General features: G+C 26.4%; 1 protein-coding gene across 5 annotated transcripts in view; it reads right to left on the bottom strand.

Moving 5' to 3' along the window:
- The window catches only part of LOC114127316 (ADAMTS-like protein 1), a 170,817-nt gene that overhangs the window by 63,069 nt on the left and 83,415 nt on the right, over positions 1–24,333 (bottom strand). For all 5 annotated transcript variants that reach the window (XM_050201988.1, XM_050201985.1, XM_050201986.1 and 2 more), the window contains exons 3-7: positions 19,958–20,020; positions 17,593–17,736; positions 14,018–14,245; positions 12,995–13,136; positions 5,258–5,390 (exon numbers count right to left, since the gene is read on the bottom strand). In XM_050201988.1, the coding sequence (XP_050057945.1) occupies positions 5,258–5,390; positions 12,995–13,136; positions 14,018–14,245; positions 17,593–17,736; positions 19,958–20,020 (710 nt within the window). The remainder of the gene's footprint in view (positions 1–5,257; positions 5,391–12,994; positions 13,137–14,017; positions 14,246–17,592; positions 17,737–19,957; positions 20,021–24,333) is intronic.

Below are 24,333 nucleotides of genomic sequence, written 5' to 3'. Positions count from 1 at the left end.
ATGTTATTAGTTTTACTAGGTATTTCAAATTTTGATTTATCTAATCCATTGTTTTTTTACCAAGATCATAAATATATAATTAATGAATCAGTCGTATATATTCGTTTAAAAACCATTTATATTTTATCGAATAATAATGGTACCTCCTATACGTGTACTACTTAAACCGTCTACTAAAAGGAAGCTTATAAAACGTCTAATGGTTATATTGAGATACGTATATAAAAGTAATAATTTATCGACGTCGTTACAACCATAATGAAGTATGTAACGTTAAGAACGAAAAATACGGCTGGATATGATATAAGAAATGGAATATAGGATAGTAGGAAAAAAGTTTTTGTCGAATAAGAAAATATAAATTATTATACACTCAAAAAAAAAATATATATATATATATATATATATTATTTTCAATCCTTCAATTATCGAAGTACCTATCTAACTTAACCTACTCGTATAGTTATTTTAAATTGTTAACTCATTTTTACATCCAATATACATTTTATTATTATAAATTGTTATGATATTAAAATAAAAGTTTGAAAAAAAAAAATCATATTTTCATCTTTTTACTGTAAAAATAGCGTACGTAAATGACTAACAGAATTCGATCCAATTCTAAGGTAGCCGTAGGTACAGATAATGATTATTCCAAAAATTTGAGTCTTAAAAATGTTAAATTATTATTATATTATTGTAACTTATTAATAAATATATCTTTTAAAATAACATTTTAACTTAATAACCACTCAATTAAATATGACGTCAAACTTGACCCGAGAATAAATCTAAAATGACTAATAAGAAATAGCCTATAATTTAATGGATAAATTGGATGAAAGTGTTGTTGACTTTGGTACTTATATTGAATCAACATATATTTGTGAAAAACTAACCCATGGAAAGAGATAATCTGTAGGTACCTCCTAAATTCTCTCTATAAATGTGTAATGTATATAAACTAGTTTTAAGTAAAAAAAAAAAAAAAACTAAAAATGTTGTAGAAGTTTTTCGTTTGAAACAGGAAAAAGTCCTAATAACTCTTTATTCTAATATTTATAAGTTTCAAAAAATTATAAAACATATTTAAAAAGAAACCAAAAATTATTATTCAGATAAACGGTGGTTATGTCATGTCAAACTACCAGTCCTCAAAATTTTACTGATAATCAGGAACGAGTTGAAAAAAAATATATTTAGTCATTATTCTCAAAATAGAGAATATAACGAAAATCATAATATCTTAAAGCATTGATTTACCTTAAAACTAGACAATGATCCACGTGCTGATGTAATAAACTAAATTTACAATAAATTTGTTATTTTTATTCATTTAGTTTTCTTAAGACATAGACATAGAATTTATATTCAACAAAAATGTATATTGAACATAACTGATAATGGAACTAAACAAAAATTAGACGTTATAACGTAACGGACCAAACTTCTTGTATAACCTAAATATCTAAATTGTTATGTTAATTCCATAAATATTAGGTAATTTTATATATTTTGTATATATTATAATTGATAACGCTGTAACATAAATATTAAATCATTTTATACATAATACATTATATTTATATTATTTACTTAATATATTTTTGAAGTGATTTTATTTTTAATCATATAAATAATTTTACTGACTATGAAATATTATTAAATTATAAAAAACAATAATAAACATTATTGATATTTTAAGTTCTATTATTTATAATACACTACTTAAATCCAATTGGACCGAACAACTGAAGAAGGTGTGATATGACATTTCATAATCACACCCACCTATCAGACAATTTAAATATAACTGAATATCAATAGCTTTGAATTAAAATTAACTTAAAATTTCTAGCTCAAAATGAATAGAATAATACATCATAGATACCACCTACCCTTCTAGGACCACCTACCACTTAAAAAGTTTGACTACAGTAGTTAAACAGTAACTCATAAATTACTATAAATTAGATTAATGTAGGCATTTGATTTTTTTCTTACCAGTTTGCATAATATTATATACAAACATACATTTTATTTGAACTATTTTCGTGTTCATTATTTCAACTATTTTTTTGATTTATTTAAATGTTTAATTAGAATAAAATGAAATGTTAAGATTATGAACTATAAATAACATAATGAAGTGATTAAACGAAACATTATTAAATCAACTGTGCAAATGGTTATAATATTCATAACACCCTTAATCGTTTTAAAATTCAAACTATATGAACTCAATTTTAAAATTATTTATTTAATATAATTTTTTTTTTTTTATATTTTTAGTTAGTAGTTTGTACGAATTATAACTAATAAACTAATTCTATTTTATTGAAATTGTATAATGTTTATTATTTCTGATAAGAATATTCTTATTGGTTATTACTGTAGAGGGAAATTGATCTAAATAATACTAATATCAAGTCAACTGTAATATTTAGCTTCTAGAATATTTCGATTAGATTTAAACAGAGTACAAAGAGAATTGGTTAGGAAATTGCATTTACTTAAACTTACTGAGATTCAATTTACCATAACCTAACGATACTTTATATAATAGCTTCTATAGTAGTTATTAATTCGAGAACAATATTATAATACTAGACTTTCGTGTTATAAAAGCTAGACACAACAAAAAATCGTTATATTGTGAACGGGCATTAAAGTAACAAAAAGAGATTAAAATTGTTCTCTAAAAATATTTTGTATACTTTCAAACGATTTATTGGTTCAGTTCATTTTGAAAATTTATAAAATTACTTCGAAAAAATTCTTCTATTTAATTATTAATTTCTATATCATAAATAACTCAGGAGCAATCGATTTATTATACGTTGATACTAATTTTATAATTGCTAAATACTAAAATTTATGTTCAAGATTTCAAACATTTTTTTAAAAATAGACTGTGATATTAAAACACTTATAGATAGTGGTTGTTAGTTAAACTTCAAGTCGTATGATTTGTACATAAATAAAGTTGGCGTGGTTTATTAGAATATTTGACTTTAAATAAATAATAAAAAGCAAGTATAGTAAATTATATTGTTATGTTTTATAAATATAGTTTACTTTATACACAATAAGTTGTAATTAGGAGTCGTGTGATTTTTATTCAAAGAATATGAAACATTTGTTTAAAATAAAAAAAATCATCCCAAAACAGTATGAATAAGATTTTATGTCATACGATTGAATGCACGAACTGTTTGTTTAGCACTGCTGCACTGAAGCAGATACCATTGTTATTTTATTTAATATTTGTTTTTATATTTGAGATACAAATACATTTATTTTTTATATTATACACATTTGTTTGATTAAATATATATTTTTAAGATTTAAACACCAGTAGTTGTCGTTGATCAGTGATCATGTATAATATTGTGGTTAGGTATGTTCTGGGTAATTAATTTTAGAAAATTTTAGATAAACGTATGACGATGTAAATATAACAATATTATTATTATATATAGTAATAAATAATAATGATGCTATATTTCTGGAATACCTGACAGCATTTTTTAGAATATTATACTCCTTATACATGTATATATATATCAAATATTTATTACTTATTATCTCATTATAAAGAAAATTACAAACCTTAATATTTCATTTTACTTTTTATGTGTTAATGTACTTATTATAAATATATTGTAAGTAATTCCATTAAATAAATGTAATAATATATATATATTATAACCATTGAAAATTAAAATAAATGTTTATTATTCAAATGAAGACGAAAAAATATATAAATGATTGAGTTTATATATACATAATCATTATAACTTTAAATAATTCCTTAAAAATTTTATTGATTCTCTATTCTACTTCGGAAGAAAAATTATTTTTCAACGTACCCAATACTGTTTCAAGTTTTGCTGTTTTTTTTTTTTACTTTGATGATTTCTTAAAATTTCTTCTTATTTACAATTTGCGTTTTAAATTAATTGTGAAAAACAGAATATGGTTAATTGTACTTAACAAATAGTCTAGTATATGTGGTTTGAAATAATACCAACCATTATTATCTTTGTTGAATAGCACTTTACCTTTAAATTGAACAGCACTAAAATGTGTGATATTGGTACCTAATTAAATTTAATATTTATATTCATTGTACTTGCTCTCTTGGTAAAGGTCACGATAATAAAAAAAGGAATTATTGACTGATATTATATGGAAACTTATTTTTAATATGTGTCTACTTATTTTTGTTTTAAATACTTCACAACTAGACATAGTGTGAATGGTAATTTTTAATGCGAAACCCACTCGAAAAACAAAAGCATAAAAAAAAGCAAAAGCCAAAAAAAAAAAAAATGTTATGTAGAAAAAATTAAAACTAAACATATTTTGTTTTATTTACAAATATTTAAGGAGTATTAATAATATTGTGGTTTTGAATTTTAAATTTTAATCAATATTATAGTATTAAATATTTTATTATATTATGTCTATGTTTATCAGTCAATGTCTCACTGTAATAATAGCTATTCTTATTTTATATGCAACTTGAGCTTTCATGGTTCAATCAATTCTAAGATATATTATATATAAAAATTATTTGTGGTCCAAAGTAAACATAAATCAAACTAACTATCAATCAGTTTTTCTAGATAATTATTTTGATTCTTGTCGCTCTTTTTTTTCAAACGTCTTTTGTCGTTTGGTTGCACCAGTACGTGGCACACCGCGCCCACAAATACCTATATTAAAACTGAACTACAAAAAAGTGTCATACACACGTTGTTGATTCTGTTCAGACATGTACAAGGAGATTGAGAAAGCTGCTTAAGTCATGCCATGACGGCTGTCGGTAAAAAAAAATAAAAAAATTACGAAAATCCCACATGGATCCCATATGGTGCGGTTATTATGCTCAGCTTAGCGATAAAGCATTTTTGCGACACTACACACCGTTTAATCTTTCAACATGTTCTAAGCTCGTGCTCTTTTCCCTTTAGTCATTCTCCACCTATAACCCCGACCGCGAGAAAATCGCGATGAAAATCCACACACCAAGCAACACGGCTTTTCCGGAGGCTGCATATTTAATGCACGAAACGTGTCGGAGGCGTCTGAATAAAACAGTCACATCTCCCCGTCGTCACGCATGTATGTATATATTATATATACTCGTAGTATAAAATGATGCATGTGTATAATACACACATATATACATATATTTTAATCGCTATGTATTGTTTTATTATTATATATAAGAGTACTGATGTTCACTTACTTTGGAGGACATGGTTGGCTGTTACACTCCACAGATAAATCGCTGCCGTTTGGCCTTTCGCCAGGACACAGATCAGAATCCACTTCAACGCCCGTGTCTCGGTTCTGACAGATTATCCTAGACATTTCGTATCCTGAATAAAATAGATAAAAATCGATAGTTAAATTATTCGTATATTATAATGTATTGAAAATATTTTATTGAGTTGTATCCAATTTATTATTGTAATATTGTAGGATAATATCATAATTTCGTGTTAGTCACTTGCTGCTATGTGATACGAGTATAGCGCATATACATCAAGTATTTCTTTCATAATATGTAAAATGTATTAAGTAAAATATTATAATTATCATATAAGTATAATATTAAATTATTAGATATTCTTTTACAAAAATACATTGCATTTGAATATTAAATACGAATACAGACATCTGAGAATCTGACATTCCGAGAAATTTTACCTGTATAAAATTAATCTATTTTTTAACTCAAAAATAACTTGTTTGGAGAAATCTGCAGGAGAAGTTTGAAAGGTCAATTGTGAATAGAACTTCAGTCCTCGGCTTTGGTCTACTTATTTAGCTTGTCTGTCGAATACCTATAACTTTTCTCTGCCACAAGTACCATCACATCGTTTGTGTACTCGTATATGATGTATTTTATGCTCTGACATGGTTTTTGACATATTATGTAGTTTTGTCTATATATTTTAGACTCCTTGTCTATATAAATGTTCCACAAAATCGAAATGAGACCAGCTTATCTAAGGAGTGCAGTGCACTTTACACAATAAGACACGATTGTTTTTGTATATTACTAATTGTTGGCCTCACCTATGTTTGTTTATGATGATCAAACTTTGCGAATGTTAAATAGCTTTGTATAATTAATAATTATATTGCTTAAGATTTTAGTTGTTATTATAAATAAAATAAATTTAAAAAATATTATTTTGAAAAACAATAATTAATTTTGGTCAATTAAAAACTATCATAGAAGTAAAATATAAATGCGTCTGATTATAAATGTTAACACAAAAAGTATCCTTAATGATACTATAATTTAATACATTAAGTGTATATTTTTACATGTTGATATTCGATGAGTAATTAAACTTTTGGAGAAAGTCAAGTAAAATAGATACACACTCATGTTTAAAAAAAATAATAATAAAATAGTAAAATATAGATATTGGATATAAAGGTCTAATAAGAGATCACTAAAAATATGATGTATGAAAAAAAATAGTGATTGAAAATATTTGTTTGTTAATTATTTATTTGTTTCGAAATAATATCGCATTTCAACGCAGATTTGACAGCTGAAACTTCTAGGTGTAATGGATACTAATGACCCTTTTCAGTGTTATATCAAAAAGTTAATTTTATAACTACATAAATAAAAAAACAAATTATGTACTGTACGCTTTAATTAACCTTTTGTGAAAAATGTAAGAGCCATGTGAATATGTGACGAAAACTTTTGTTTTTCGCCTGGTTTAAAAACAAACTATAGAAGGCACCTAATTATTTGAACAATTTTACTTTTATTCTATTTTCTGATGAGCCATTTTTATTAATTGTTTTTATGCAATATTTATGTAATTATCATTTACTGATATTTTTCCAATTAATGTTATGTATATATATATTATATATACTTTGTTTATATGTATTTCCAATAATGTTATTATAATAATAATATAAATTGATCATGATTTAGTGTTGAATATTACAAGTTGTACCTGTGAAATTTGTGAGAAATACATACAATATCTTATAATAAAGACTTATCTTGTTTCAAGGATCAGGTTGTTATTGATTGAGAACAGCATACAACCTTCCTACAGTAGTGCCCTATACTCGTTTTACGTACACATGAAGCATATAAATCGAGTTCGATATGTTTGTTGACCCTTAGTTATTTTATTAGTCAACGAGAATAGAATATATATATGTATGTATATCTGCAACATACAATTATATTTCGAACGTCCACGGTTTGATTTAGAAGAAAAATCTTACAATGTACAATGTATACTCGTATTATATAGTATATATATAAAAAAAATGTGTATGAAGAGAAAACAAAACCAATGCCATCGGCTGACAATGTTGTTGTACGCCGATCAATGTGTATATATATACTTAGAAACTTATATCGTATCAAAATTGGGGGGGGGGGTGTCCTCTAAAAAATCTACAACCCGCTTGGATCTATATGTGTTGAATATGTGTTTATTTTCTCAGTGGTTGTGACAAATCGTTGCCTGGTTTAGGTTCGAATTTGCAAGTAATATATGGAACGTTTCTCCTACACAATTATTTGGAGTGGATATTTCATTTTTTAATATTGGTGACCAAAAGTCATAAATCAGTGTAAAAATAATTTTTTTTCTGGTATCATTTTTTAAACGAATAAAAGTAATAAATCGCTATCGAATTGTACGATTGAAATAAAATAAATTATAATAATAATGAAAAAAAAAACAAATATAGGTGAATTATGCAAAATATATAATAATAAAAATAGTAATATATTTTTTAATTTAAGTTATTATGGACCATAATTGTATTTTTCAATGTTATTTTAATATTATTATTATTATTATTATTTTTAATATATATTATATACAAGCCATACAAATGTATGTATAATTATAATATGGAATAAGATAACAAAAAACATATAAGTGGATCCTTAGAGGTTAAACGAATAAAATTCCTTCTATTAGGTTAGGTTGGAATTTAAAGGTTTAAGAAAATTAAATAAAAAGATCATGACATGACTTTCTTACGAGTCTTTGACGAGGATTTTCAGAGAGTAAAAAAATATGAAAGTTATTTATGAGTCTAAAAAAATCCATCTGTAAAATACTGTAGCCTTATCCTTATCCTTAATCGATTTAATGCCAAGGTCATTTTGAAAGGTTAAGTTAGAAACAAAGGGTGGAGTATTTATTATTTTACGGAGTGCGATGTTTTGAAATACTTTTACCTGATTAACATAGTTGTATTCTGAATATTCTTATTGTTTTTGATAGTGTTTAATAAATTAACAGTTTTGTTTTTGGTAATGTTGTTATTTTAGTATTGTAGAAATAAAACATTAAAATAAAATTGTATTAACTGTTTTTTTAATTAGATAATAAAGATTTGGAAAAATTAATTTTGATAAAACTAGAGCTCTATGAATATTTTTTACAGTTTTCAAAGGTTTTCCTAGAAAACCATTAGAAAATTAAAAAAGAAATACATTAGTCCTTTCAAGTGCGAAAACTCACAGCACCATCTCAAATAGAATTATGTTTTGGGTAAATCCGATCTAAACATAATAATATTATAACGTTGACGTATACAATGTAATAACGGTCAGATATGCGCGACGTTGCATAGGTTAGGGCCATTGTAGCCACAAAACCTGTAATAGTGCACAAGAGTTTGACTTTAAAATAGTTATATAATTTTTTTTTTTTTTATATAGACATTCTTCCATGTTTGTAATATATTATGATGTTGATTATTTTGCATTACCTTTTATCTTATCCACCATTTTAAAGTACATTAAATATCTATGCAGTAATAATAGTTATACATTTTTTTATTGAATAATTGTTAATAAATATAAAAAAAAAACTCACTGTTGTAGTTACCATATTCCGTTATTTCATTGTGAACACTATCTATTGTTTTTTTTCAGTTAGCACACGATGTATTATATTAAAATTAAATATTGAAATTAATTAATAATGACGGCCTAAATTAATAGCAGTATAAATTTAAACTTGTTTTATCTACTTTAGTATATATTATAAGTAGATGCACCTATATTCCAATGTTATAAAGTGGTAATATATATTATAAGGAAATGTAAATATTTAATAGCATTATATAATTATTAAAACGAGACACAAAATAATCCACGTGGGAAAGAAAAGTCGTTTTCATGTGATGTTTGCATAAAATAATTGTGAATAAATAATAATTTATTCACGTACGAGAGTATACAAACAAAAAAGACGTGCTCTGCGAAAAAACTAACTAAAATAAATTTATCATTTTAATTTATATAAAAAAGATATTTTACGGTATGCGATTATATTCAATGAACTTAAAAAGCTCTAATCTATGTAAAAGTATTATTTTCTAAAGTTTAAGTGGAGAGGCATGTGCAATGTTTCGTTTAAAAATTACCATCGGTTCTTTAAATTCTGAATTTTTACTCTCTTAAATTGTCTATTAAGCTTTACTTTAATGCGATTTAAGCATAAGAATTTGAACTTACAGTGAAATTTTAAAGTCATAAAAGGTAGCTAATTTATTTTAATTATATTTATTACCTAGTTATTTGTTTTTAAATAACAAAACGATAAATAAATAATAAGTTAGGCAATTATTGTAAAAATATCTCTCTAAAATATTTCGGAATATTTTATTGAAATTTTAAAATTAAAAATAAATTAATAATAATTTAGTGTATAATATAATTTCCATCAACAGAAATTCAATGGATATGAGTAAAATTAAAATTAAAAATTATCAATAATACCATCGCAGTGGAAATTAATACCTATTAGTTGAATACTTAAAAAAAAAACTATATAAATATAATATGACAGTTGAAATCAAAGGTCTTTCAGCCATCATAATAATATGTAAGCATTATATTATAAACCTTTTTAATTTTTTTTATTGAAAATAATTTATAAATACAAAATATTGTATGTTACTTGTAACATCCGTTGAATTATATTGTGTGTCACACATAAATATATCCAAGCAATACAAACGTCATTGTATCATGCGATATATATATATATATATATATTATATACGTGTATGCGTTTGTGTGTGTTTTATGCACTCCTAAAATATGTGGATTAGTTTCCATCGTAAAAATGACGATAATAATTTATGATTTGACATCGGATGTATATTTCTTGCAAGAATAATTTACAATAAATCGTATAAGGTAAAATTCAATTGAAAATTTCTAGATGTATATAAATATAATATTCCTACCATTATCCATTTGTACGAGTGCAGTAATATATTATAAATGGTGTTCTTAATGTATAAGAGATCATATTATGACGGGGAGAGTATGTGCTTAGCTGATCAATAATTCAAATGACAACCATGGAAAATTCTCTACGATCAAATTCACAAGTAAATCCATAATGGTACTTGGTACATACTAGTTCACTGAACTTGTTGTGATATTGGTAGATTGGAATGGGGAGTGGGTGTTGTCTATTTATGTTGTATTCGCGAAGTATGTACATCTTGCCATAATGGATTATAAGAAGTATACTTAAAAGAACGTTATACCGCATTTGTTGTTTCCGTCTTACGAACGTAAAACATAGTAAATTTGCATTCAGCGGAATGAATTTTATGCTGTTAGCTCTAATATTACTGTCAATTTAACTATTGTAAAATCTTAAAGATAATTATATTATCTAGGGCATTTCATATGCTTTTATTGATATTTTAGTTTTTAAGTGAGTTATAATTATCTATGTAAAATATTAAAACTTGAAAATGCTCGTGATTCAATTAAAGATTAAAATATCAATAAAAGCCTACGGATACACTAGATAATATTATAACTTTTAAGTTTGATAATAAATAAATTGATTCTAATATTAAAGTTACCATCATGAAATTGATTCCGTTGTATGAAAATTTGTTGTTTTACGTTCGTAAAACGATGTCAAAACATGTGGATATAATGTCCTCTTAAACCGTATGTAATATAATTATTTAATTTATACTTTACCCAACATGGATATGCTAAAAAAAAAATGGGAAGTCTTATATATATTATTATTATAATTTAATAGTAAATTTGTATGGTGAAATATATATTCTTAAAAAAATAAATAACACGATTGACGGAAGAATATTGATTGAAGTGTTAACTTAAAAATCTAAAAATAGGTTATATTTGAAGAATATAAAATATTTTGTAGCTTTAAGGAGTTATTAAGAAATATCAATAGAATTATTATACATAATAAATTGATTAGAAAACATGGTACTCGATTTAAAATTAAAAAAATGTATTGATACATTTTCGTAAATGAGACTCGAGTAGCGTAAATTGATATAGAAGAAAAATCAAATTTTATTTTCATTAATATTCAATTTAATGTAATATTCTTATTTATGTATAGAATAATTAATATATTATTATGAATAGCGATAAATAATACACACGATATGCATAAAATATACAATATAGATAAAAATAACATTATGCAATAATATATTAATATATTATTGTTATAATAACTGTATGGACTATTTCATATAGCGTCTCATTTGGAGAATAGTTGTGCAAACGGATTCGTTAAAATGATATTATGTACTTGTATACGAAGATGAAATATTATTAACTCCATGATAAGTAGGTATATATTATTCGAAAACCACCAGAATACAAATGTGTTTAATTCTAATCTATGAAATGACTTATTACAATAATAGAACACAAACATGACGTGGTTAAGGAGCTTTGCAGTGACTTGAGCGCACATTATATTCGGCTGTGCGTTATGTATGGATTGGCGCGTATAATATTATATAAACACTACGACAGGCGTAAGGAATCAGTGAATGGTGGTGAGAGGGTGTTGGCACAGCTAAAATAGTAAAAGAAAATAAGAAGAAAGTCATACGGCGTATCCGTAAGAAACTTCGTGTGGGGGTGTTCAGAGCCATTAATCACATTACGGGCAGGGGTGATAAGAGGTGACCGAAAAACAGACTGCGAGCGGTACTAGAATTGATTAAAACGTTTTATCATTGTCAGTATTTTTCACGTGGCGGTCAAAAGCCGTCGAGACACAGCCGACTGTTATTACAGGTTCCAGAGTATTATTAGGATTATTGTTCATAATTCGCCCTTTTAGACATAATGAAATCCAACTGTCTACTACGTCACCTCTGTAGTTCTGTATTTTATTATATAGTTAGGTATATACAATATTAAACACCACTGATGGACGATGGTTTGTCGACGTCGCCTTTTAATTATGTAAGTACAGTGTGATTTACCAATCATGTTCATCGTATTTTTCTTCTTAAATACTTTAGATATTTAAAACATAATTTTTTGAATTTTTAAATAATATACCTATTTAAAGTCAATATTTTCGAAATTTTGGGATATTTTGTCTTACTTAAGGAGATACAAAATTCGATTTTTTTAACGAAACCCTTCCCTTTTTCTCATATTGTAAATTATTAAGTAGATCATTTTTGATAATGTTGATGTGTCCAAATTAGACGAGTAGTTTTTGAATTATTTAACTTTGTACATATTAAAGATAATATTAGGTCTTTAATAATGGGATTGAAAGATAGAGTGGCTATAGTAAGTTGAAAATGTTTGTATTTAACTTTAAATAATAAATATTTATAATTTGTAAAAATGGTTGAAGTATTTTCAAGTAAACCTTATTTCACTGTTTTTTTTTTTTTTAATTTCTTTTATGGTCACATTAGCAAACATTTTGAAGCATTGGAAGGGTCTGAAATCTCCCCACCGTATTTATTGTGCAAAGTTCAGGATAATTATTTTAAAACATTTTTATTCCTAGCCGCGTTTAACGTCACTTAAAGAAATAAAAATATTCAATGGACACGAAATATTGTGTATAAAACTATAACATTTTTGGATCGTGGATACAACTCAGTTTTAACTTTTACGAATGTCAGTCGCACTCACCTCCACCACAAGACACTGAACAGCCTGTGCCAATTTTTCCCCAGTGGTATAGATCCTTGGAACACGAAGTACCGTCTCCACCGCAAACTCCGCACTCGTCTACGCTGGCTTTCGATCCGATTTCTAAATTGCAGCCGACTCTCTGTGAAAAAATGTGTTATGTTATAGTTTTTGTTCAGGGTCAACTAATTATTATTGTTGTAAACCTATTACTATATATAACTACAAGGGGCATTGCTTTAGTGATTTTGGCCCTTAAAGTCATATAATATAGAATAATATTATACGGTTATGAAATATTACATAAAAACCAAGTGTGGTTCACAGTTTTTCATCACGAAGTGGGTTTTAAACGTAGTTTATTCAAATCATCATGTTCACTTTAAGTAAGTTTAAAATGTTATAATGATAATCCCATCATCCGTGTCATCACCATTGTTTTGTACTGGTTAATGTAGAGTTCTCTTAATCTCTATATTTACACACACATTTATGGGCTACTTATCACACTATTTACTATACTTATATTTAAAAAAAAATCAGTTGACATTTATAAAGTCAGGTTAGTTGCATTAAGTAGGACGAGTGTTAAACAAAACATTCAGTGTTTTATTATTTATATAGTTTGAAAATTTATTTTTTACTGCCCGTCACATTGGTTTTTCAATCTGAACGTTAAAATAACTATTAACTGACACGAATAATTTTATTTTCATTGAATTTCTCATTTTTAAATAAGTTGTATTTTTCCAGACTGTACATATTTTACGTTATAATCTATAATATTGTCTATATCAAGGCTAGCCAACTTTTATGGAATTTTGATCGACCTCTGAGTTTTTTTTTTTTGGGGGGGGGGGGGGGGTTTACGTGATTAAAAAAAAAAGTAGTTAATAATCAAAAATATACAAAAAAAAAAAATCATAAAATGTTCAAAAGAGAGCCTCGACTCGAGTTCATGACGGTATTGACTTGTTGGCCACCCTTGATACATACAAACTGTACGCCATTTCAGGATCTTACCTGACACACGCCGTCGATGCACATATCCAATGATCCCAGTCTGCACCTGGTGCCATCTCGCACCCTCGGGGCCATTTCTTCCACTCGGCCTTTGGAGTCAACACACATCAGTGTGCACGGGCTCTCCTCGTCGTAGTAAGGGTGCCATTCTACGGTCTCACCGTCGTACGGATGATCGTTATAGGCTGAACACTGTACCGCTCGGAAATCCAATCCGTCAGGACACGGCTGTAGTGGAAACAATACATGAGTAACAAAGTATATAAAATTACCTTTAATATGCCTAAACAGTTTCAATAAAAAAATATCATGAAATTTGTAAGCGAACGCCTAAAAAAAAATGTGGATTTTAAATCACAATTTTTTTTTTGTAAGAAAATGATTTTGAAGTCTGACAATAGGTTGAAAATACCTAGAAAAGTAACACAGTCTTTGTAGAATGAGTTTACTTTAAAATCATATTCGATCACAGTTCTCTTCGTCGTCGTTATATGTATTTCCAGACTGTTCCCACCGGTGCGCGGTACTACGAAATTTATGACTACCGTAATGGTGTTCAAACTCAAGTATTGTAATACAAGTATGTGATATATGGCATAAAATATTTTTTCTACGTTAATCGATATTTAAAAAACAATTTGTATGTACAAAGGAAAAATATTTGGAACAATAGAATATATATTAAAATAAAGTGAACGTGTGTATAAAGGTATACTATATAATATTTATGTTTATGTGTATACAGTATGTTACACACTACCGTACTGCTACGAGTTGTTTCAATTTCAGAACGAGTAAGTTCTCGTGCATAATTAACGATGTTAAAAAGAAAGCTTATAAAAGTTGGTTCATTTGCGATTTTTGTGATTGTATGTACAGCAAAATTAGTTTATACAAGCTAATAAGTGCCAAAAACCTTACCAAATATAAGTTGAATTTCAGGTTTTTTTTTTTACACATATTTATGAACAAAATTCAAGTTATACATCATAATTTTATTCATAATACAAAATTATAACCAGCATCATAATGCTAAAATATTATCATCAACCCTTTTAGTAATCAAGTGTTATTAATTATTATGTATAGGTTATGCATTATCGTAAAATAATATCCAACATGTTATAACATATTAAATCGTGTTACGTTGTTATGCAAAATTATATAAATTTAATATTATGACGACGTCATAATAATATTTTTTATGTGTAATAATAGAGATAAATATATGATGTAATTTTAATTTATATAAAAATATTTTCAATTAGATATACTAAGTAATGACATATCTATTAATTCTATAGGTAATTAGAAATAACTAAATAAGTAAGAATCACAAAGATGTTAAGTTTAAATTTGAAAATAATTTTTCTTTAGGTACATGCTGCGATTAGCAAAGGTTAATATTATAGGGTACAAAATATACATTCAAACAATTCTAGTAAACTTGACACGACTGTTCTAATGAATTATTTGTACATATAAGCTCAAGATGATGACAACTTAAGCCATACTTTAAATACGAACTTGCATCAATGATTTATCTAAATTCACGAATTCACGAGTAAAGCAACAACAAAATCTTTATTTTACACCATTAAAACAAAATGTTGTATCATAAACAAGACAAGCTTCTTATTAATGCTAGTTTTTCTTTTTTAAATCGTAAAACTAACCAAAAAATGAATATAGTATTTGTACACTTTGTACTCAATTTGTAAAACACGAGCTATGGGTCTTAAAAATGGTGAACAAAAATATAAATGTAGATAAGCTTAAAAAAATATTAAATGATTACAAGAACAAAAAAAACCATCTAAAGTGGTATTTTATGTGATAAATGTTTAACTACTGCCTTTAATTTTAAATCTAGACAATTTTTATAAATATCGAAAAGAAATAAAAGTCGATTTATTACTCGATCATTGTCATTAAAAATGAATAAATAAATTGAAGTGTATCAGACTCTACACAGTCTAGACGCATATATTATCAATGATATAGTCATAATTCATCTGTCAAATAATATAATAAATAATTCCAAAAATAATTGTATTTAGTCTTGCCCGTACTTAAATTATAATATTATTTTGTTAGGTTTTTTTATTTATGACTTAGTATTATTGACTCTAGAACAAAGCTAATATTCTATAATTTTTTTCTTAAATCAGGTAAACTTATTGGCTAATATTAAATAAAATAATATTAATCTTTAAACCAGATCATAAAACATTTATTAAGTATTAAATAAAATATTTAAACACATACTGATTTTACCTTATATACTTATAGAAAAATATAATTTTTTTATTATTTTTGCAAAGAAAAAAATAGTTTATAAAAATATTAAGTATTTTATTTTTAACTTGAGATAATATTGATTCGATAACGTTAACCATTATAATCCTAAAAGAAGCTCAAAACGGAAAAAAACTGTTAGAATAATATTACATTTCTTTTAAGTATGTAGAAGCAAATTCAAAATAGCACAACACTATTAAGTTAAAGCTATCCAGCATAGCGGAATCATATCGACTCAAATGTATATGTTTGTACCCATAAGGATAATTTACTACAGAGAAGTGATAGTTTAATTTCACAATACTTGGGACCTGGAAATTAAAAACTATAATGATTTGGTTCCAATAACAAGAAATGATCCCCCAGCTTCTGATTACCTTTTGAAATTAATATCGTGAAATACAAACGCTGAGGGTTGTGTATAAGAAATTACGTACAAAACATATTTGTGCACATTGCCGGTGAAATGGATGCCAAAATTACAACGAGCCAAACGCGTAATGAATGAAGACGACCTGGAAAACCCATACTTGGAATTAAATCATTTAGACGATGATTGTGTAGTATTAGAACTTTGTTGAAAAATTAAAGTACCTATTAATCACGTAATTTCCAGGATGTTCGTATAATGATTATCTCTATAAAGACAAGAAAACTTGTGATAGTAAAGTTTTTTTGAGACTGTATAGATTCGTTGAAAAGAAACTATTAAATATGTGTAATTAGTAATAGTAATTTCAAGTCATGTACTTATTAATGTTTTAACTATCTTAAATTATTACTCAGATTTCAGTTAAATATTTTATCATAATAATATTGATTAGGTAATGATTACCGAGTTTATTACGAATTCTTTGATAAAAAAAAAATACAATGTTATAATTTTGATCAGTAAAATACTAGGTACGTTTATTTTTTCTTAGTTTTATTAATCATTATCCAATTATCGTCAAATTGAAATTAATTAAATATTGTGAAAGCGCAATGAAAAAATCTTGAGTCTATGTTCTAACAATCTTGAAATATTTTCTAATTTGCAGAGTAAAATGATAAGGTATTTTAATATTTTTAATAAATTATTATTATTTCAAAAAATACCATTTCCTTGAGAAATGTTTAAAATATTAAAAATATATACGTTGTTTTTTTTTTTTTTTTACAAATACTCCATCGTCAAACAAAGGCTGTTTTGTAAATATCTCAATTATTATTACAAACACTCAATAAGAAAAAAAAATAAAATAGGAACATTAGTGCAACCGTTATCGAATTACCTCCATGTTGCAGATTTTGTATCTGACGTGGTGACCTTTACAGCCAACTACTGCATTGCACCTTCGTAGTTGATAAGTGGCTCCACCATCGCACGTTCTTGAACAAGACGACCACTCGGACCAAGGTGACCACGAGTTTTCATACTATACATAAAAAAAAATATTCAGTAAATTATTCAACTGACATAGTACCTATATATAAAGTCATTCAACATATTTTAATCAAAATTTATGTTATAGTCATTTGCTCATATAAATATAAAATATTCATAATAAAGAACAATTTCAAATTCGAAAGTAGATTTAGAAATACCTAAAATAATTAGTAATTTTTATATAGGTATTTTAAAATTATTTTATGGATGGTTTTTTGGTCTATCTATAAAAAATAAAACGGGAACCTATATTTTTCGCAATTCTAATGTAATACATTTTTTTTTGAAGTTTTTTGATACATAAAAATCGAAATTAAGACGATTAGTTTATGAGTTATAAATATATAAAGTTTTGAAGAGCGGAGTGGAGTGGTACTGGGGTGTCTCATAAAATGTTGGTCTATTACTCTGCTCGCCTAAAGCTTATATACTTATAAGTATTATTACTTATAAACTATTCGTCCAAATTTTGAGCTTAGTGCATTGAAATTCTCCGAAAAATTCTTCACATTATTATTGCAAAAAAAAAAAAATATTAATAAACATTTAAAGTTCTAAATTTGACCTACCCCACTAAAAAATTATAACAAAGTATCAAAAATACTAATAATTTTATGTATTTTTAAATAAAAAAAAACTTTCGCGTTAAATATTTTTTCTCTATTATGAATATTTTATATTTATGTGACATAGTCACTATAATAACTTACATGAATGTTGAATGATCCTAAATTAAAAATATATAGACTAGGTAGGTAGGTAAGTATATTTTAAACTTGAATAGCATTATAATGGATATCATATCAACGGCATTTTTTTTTTTTTTTTTTGAGGATTACCCAATCCATGACTTATAATATATTTATATATTGTGTATTTGTAAAATATTATATTCATAAAATCATCGTATGTAAAAATTTTTTTTTGAAAGTTTTGTTAAAGGATTTACAGCCTCCCTTACTGGATTGAGAATTCATTCTGTACTGTAAATTATGTTTTGTTATTATAATATTAATATAATTTAGTAAATGTAGCGATGAAATATATTTATAGCCCTGGTTGTAGTATATGGTTATAATAATAACACACCAGAGAGTAATTCACTAAACATGTTCATTGTTCATCTCTATTAATTTCTTCATTTCGCATTAAATTCATATTCTAACATTTGGAATTTTTAAGTAAATTTTAAAATAAAGTTTTAAGTATAATTGAGAATTTTGAAAACTTAACTTTCAATAAACGCATTTTTTATGGAAAATAAAAATTTGAGCATACTATTAATGTACCATCCTATATAAATGTTTACATCGAAAAGTCAAAGTCATATATCACAATATTATCTCCTCCCTCCCGATAATAATATTATTGATATAACGTCATAATAATACGATTCCGTTTGTATTATATTTTAATATATTAATTGTATAGTATTATGTCGAATTAAAACCGTTGCGTATAACGCTTTGGATGTATCAGAACTATATAATACGCTCGAGAGATGCGACATAAATTAAATATTGCAGAAATACGCTCGAGAGAATCGATTAGTGACTCATTTATAATTTAGTCATCCGAACAGTCCAAACTTCAAATGTGACGTGTTGTCGTATATGCGCACTTTATATACCCGCTGTCAACTGCTGCTGTCACTGTATACGTATAGGGTATATTATAATGTATATAATAGTCGCATCCACCCATTGACTTTGAAATTCACCCCAAAATGCGCTTCAGGTGTGTAATAATATTATATATAATATTGTTCGTTTAATACGCGCGTAGGTGTGCACGTGTACACTGTGAAATGAAATATGCACGTAAAAATGGAAGCTTACGGTGACGATAATAATATTTAATTCAGTGAAATGGAAAAAAATCTCGTTAATGAATCCGATGTGTATATGTATATAGCGTATACATAACCTACGAATACATTATACTCCGTGAGCGTTTGGTCGAGAGAAAAATATAAATACCGTAAATATAAATACGTATATATTACCTAGTAAATTATGAAGGTCGTTGTAAAAAAAAAAAAAACCGACTACAGAGGCGCTATATATAATATTATTTTTAATAACATGCTATAATGGATATTAAAACCTTAACATGACTTAACTGCGTAGGCATTAAACGAGCTCATGTATCTGTATAGTATTACATGTATGTGTATAATATGTATTATGGATTAGAAATAAATTACTTACGTCGTCCATATAAGACGTGTTCGAGTTTGCAGAGTCCCAAGCCCTGACCGTCGATAGTATTAACTGAAAAATAAAACGGAAAAGTATCGTAATAACACAATAAATAAATAATAATAATAATAATAAGCGTAGTACACAAAAGTGAACTACTTAAAAAAAACTTTATTTTTTTTTTTATATAGTATATTATAAAGACAGAAATCGCATCAATAAATAATTTTTTTCTGTGTTGCCGGAGGAGGTTTCATATAAAAGCAAAGTTTTGGTTGTATGGAGTCTACCGCGACTCCTGATGCACACGCTTGGCAAAAGTATGCCGAGTCACGAGGAACAATAAAGAAGGGGAAAACAACTTTTTTCTCTCTTTTTTTTTCACTCGGATCGGAAACATATATAATATGAAGACAAAAAATACATTTTATGATCGATGTACAATACACGTGTAGTGTGGCGGTGGAAGAAATTGTATTATATTCGCTATCCGATTTGATATTCCAGACGGAAGTAATATTTATTGCTGTTTGCGCGATCTTCTGAAAATCCCAAAACGGCATCGCGGTGAAAACGTTACGTTTCTCCGACCGTGGAATATACCTATGGCGCGTTTACAAATAATATAATATATAACTATATGAGTCACTTTAACTATACTTGATATTAATCTTTCCTTCGCACGTTCCATTTACAAATCTAAAACATCATATTGCACTGAATTAAGAATTCTTGTAAAAGTATCTGGTATTTACTAGTAAAATGAGGAATAAAAAAAAAAAAAAAAAAAAGAGAACAGTCTGGCCAGCTGCTGAAAATCACCGGATAACTAGTTGAGGAAAAAATAAAGTAATATTGATTTATGAGTGTATAGATATTAAGATTAACCATTTCAAAAGAAAAAACGAAAAATGTAAATTGTAATAATAGCTATATAGTATAATTTCATTAGGTAGTAAAAATAATAAAAAAAAAAAATTGAATTTGAATATCGTAAAAATATATACCTAGTGTAATTTAGCAACTTCAAGATAACAAAAACAAAATATTTATACAAATTATAGTTGTTTTTGCGTTTGCTATTAATCGATTTCTATCAATTATTTTATGATTTTTTGAAATGTTGTAGGCGACTGAGTAATTTATTGTTGAAAAAAAAATAACGATATTATACAACCTGCAGACTATACTGTTTTTCTTCATTAAACGGTTACAGTTTCTACCTACTATAATTTCGTAACATTATTATGTTATTATATTAAGAGGACTTCATCCGCCCTCTTTTTAAAAGCCCCTAAGTAGATAATTTTAATAAATTAAAAAAAAAATTATATCTTACAATTATTAAATTTTGTTTGAAAAATTTTCAACTCAAAAGTACACGTGTTGTACCAATAAATCAGTACCTACTACTTTTGGTATATCTAACATATTTAACTATATTGTACTAATTCATTCATTTTAATTTAAATTAAATTCATACATATACATAATATATTATATATTATGTTTAATGAAGAGTTTTTGTTGTTTAGACATATTTTAACACAACTTGAGTATTTTACTCAACATTGAGCATAAACTTTAAAAGGTAGCATATTTTTGCAAATTAGACATCAATTTTTTACTATTCAAAAAATAAAACATCATCAAACTTAAAATTATGTTTTATTAATAAAAAAAAAAACAAGTTTGGACATATTGAGGACAAATAATGTAACATAGATTTTTAGTTTTTTAGATTGGGTGTTAATTAGTTTATAGTAAGTTTAATACATCTCTTATAAAACATGAAATTTAATTTTTTCATTTCTAATTTTCTGTATGTGCTTTTCACGTATTGATGCCGAAATCTATAGCTTAACAAAACATATTATATTTGTTTATTATTGTTTTTTATATCGATTGAACCATATAATATAAGACAAAAAACATTTAATTAAAAATATTGTCGTCATACGCACCTACAATGCACGAATGACTTGTGCATATTTTTGTTTAATACTGTTTATTGTTTACTTTTTATAAAAGGCTATCGTATATAATATAGATCAAGTGCATAATATTCGTTTCAGTCGGACTAATGTTTATGGGGACTTGGTGGTATTGCTGTGTTCGCGGCATTTATTTTCGTAAGAGAGATGCACGCTAAATGCACTGTTATACGTATAATGTTAAAATAAATAATGCAAATAGAGAGAAACATTCAAATGTATAGAATAATATATACATTATACGCACAAACACATCAGAAGGGGTTGAGTATGAGCGGTGTTAGCGCTACACTAATCTTATTTATAAGCATAATTATTCCATTTCTCTCCCAGTCGGCCTATGAAAGATTACAGCAATAATGCTTTCATTTGTTGAGATTTAATTGTTATAGAGCGCCACTGCCGACGCATTTCATACTCACCTCAGTGTTGTGTTCACTAGAAAATTCCGGGGAAAACGTTGGCCCAAATTAAAATTACGTATTTTAAAAATAATGTATACTACATTCAGTATTCAGTTGTTTATCAGTGCTCTAATATAATTAGTTTAACGTCAGGAAACTTGTCTAATTTTTTTAACCAGTTAAATTAAGATAGAAAAAATTAAGTTCAGTTGAATTTTGGAAATGGCTTAATTTTTCTGTTAATTTCTAAAAAAAATATATATAATTCTTCTATACCCGTATAAAATACTTTTTTGTGGTGTATTAGTTTTAAGTATTAATAGATTAGTTTATTATTTTTTTTTTCTAACTGTTACACACTTTACTATACTGTTTACTATTTATATTGTACTTCAATTTATATACAAAACTTAAGTATTAAAATAATAGAACTTAATTAATAAACAATAAAAATTAAAAACTATTAAGCTTAGAAATAAGTATTGCTGAAGTTATATAATATTATAACAATATTAAAATATTTGAAAAAGCAGCAATTTGATAAAGTTATGATTACATATTATATTGTATAAATTGACACTCATTTATGAGTTTCTGAGTTATTAAACTTTATAAGTCCTAAGGCTAATAAACCATTATAAATTTGTACCTATTATAAATATTGATTTAATATACATTTTGGTCATGATTTATTTTAAGTAATTTTATTCCTTAGCGTAGGAATAACCTAACCTTAACATATACAATTTTAAAACGTCTACTCATTTAAATTTAAAAAAAGATACAATAAACTTAGAAAAAAATCATGTACTTAACAACTTGCATAAAAATATAACGGGTTTCTTTTGAAAACCAGTTTGTTCTGATACAATACATTAAATTTTTAAATACAAAGTATACAAATTTAAGTATTTGAATTATGCAGTGTTTATGTGTTTGTTATTTCCAAAAACCATATTTTGAATTTATTAATTAATTTAAAAATTGAGTGGGAATGTTTATGCTAAGTAAATCACCTTACACGTTAAGGTAGATATAATACATAATTTTAGTCAACGTGTACCTATGTGTATGATAAGAAAAAAATGTAATGTTAAACTAGCAGAAGAATCGATTTAAGGTCGCTCTAGTAAGTAGCAATAATACATCGATGTACAGATAATATATTGGAATTGTCCGTGTTTATATATGCATAACACGCGGATATAATGTATAACACGTGTACAAAGAACGGACAAGAAGAGATAAAAAGTACGATGTAAAAAACAAGTATTAAAATATTACATACGTTATTATCAATAGTATCAGCAGTAGAAAAAAAACTGTTTTCCATTATTCAGATTTAGCGTATGTGCAGCGTGTGTTAATCGAACGCAATTCCGATTCGAAGATCCCGCGAATTCAGGCGAGGGTTGTAGGGCACCCCATATGAACCCTCGTAATTGACCGACAAAACGGAATAAAATAAACGCGGAAAACCCGAAAAAATACGAATATAATACGCGTTTATAAAAGTGAGTACACTTATTTAAATATTATTTATATACAAAACGGCGTTTTGCGTGTTCCCGAAAGAGTCGAGTACTTAAAATAATAATATACGAACCACATAGTCGAGAGTCGAAAACAGTACCTGTATAATAATTGTGTAATAATAATAAAAATAATTAAACGTAACTATAAAGTCGGGTTTTCGCGACCTGTTGACGCGCGGTCGTAGTTTTGGAAATTGAATTGTCGTACGATATAATATAATACGGCGGCGGTGGCTTAATGAACGATCGTTTGTGCTTTTCGTTAATGCGCCCTTCGTCGAACAATATCCGTTGTGTTGCGCAGCTACTACACCGACGACGAATTTAACGTAAACTGCAGGTTATATACGTATACGTATAATAAATACCCAGGTCGAAATATTAATATTTAATTATTGTTATCGCGGTCGTCGGCTGCGATCGTGTTTATTATTATAATTAGTAGTATTATA

Source organism: Aphis gossypii, chromosome 2 (assembly GCF_020184175.1).
Source record: "Aphis gossypii isolate Hap1 chromosome 2, ASM2018417v2, whole genome shotgun sequence".
Taxonomy (NCBI): Eukaryota; Metazoa; Arthropoda; class Insecta; order Hemiptera; family Aphididae; genus Aphis; species Aphis gossypii.
The sequence above is the reverse complement of the archived record's forward strand: the minus strand, read 5'-3'. Positions and strand labels throughout refer to the sequence as shown.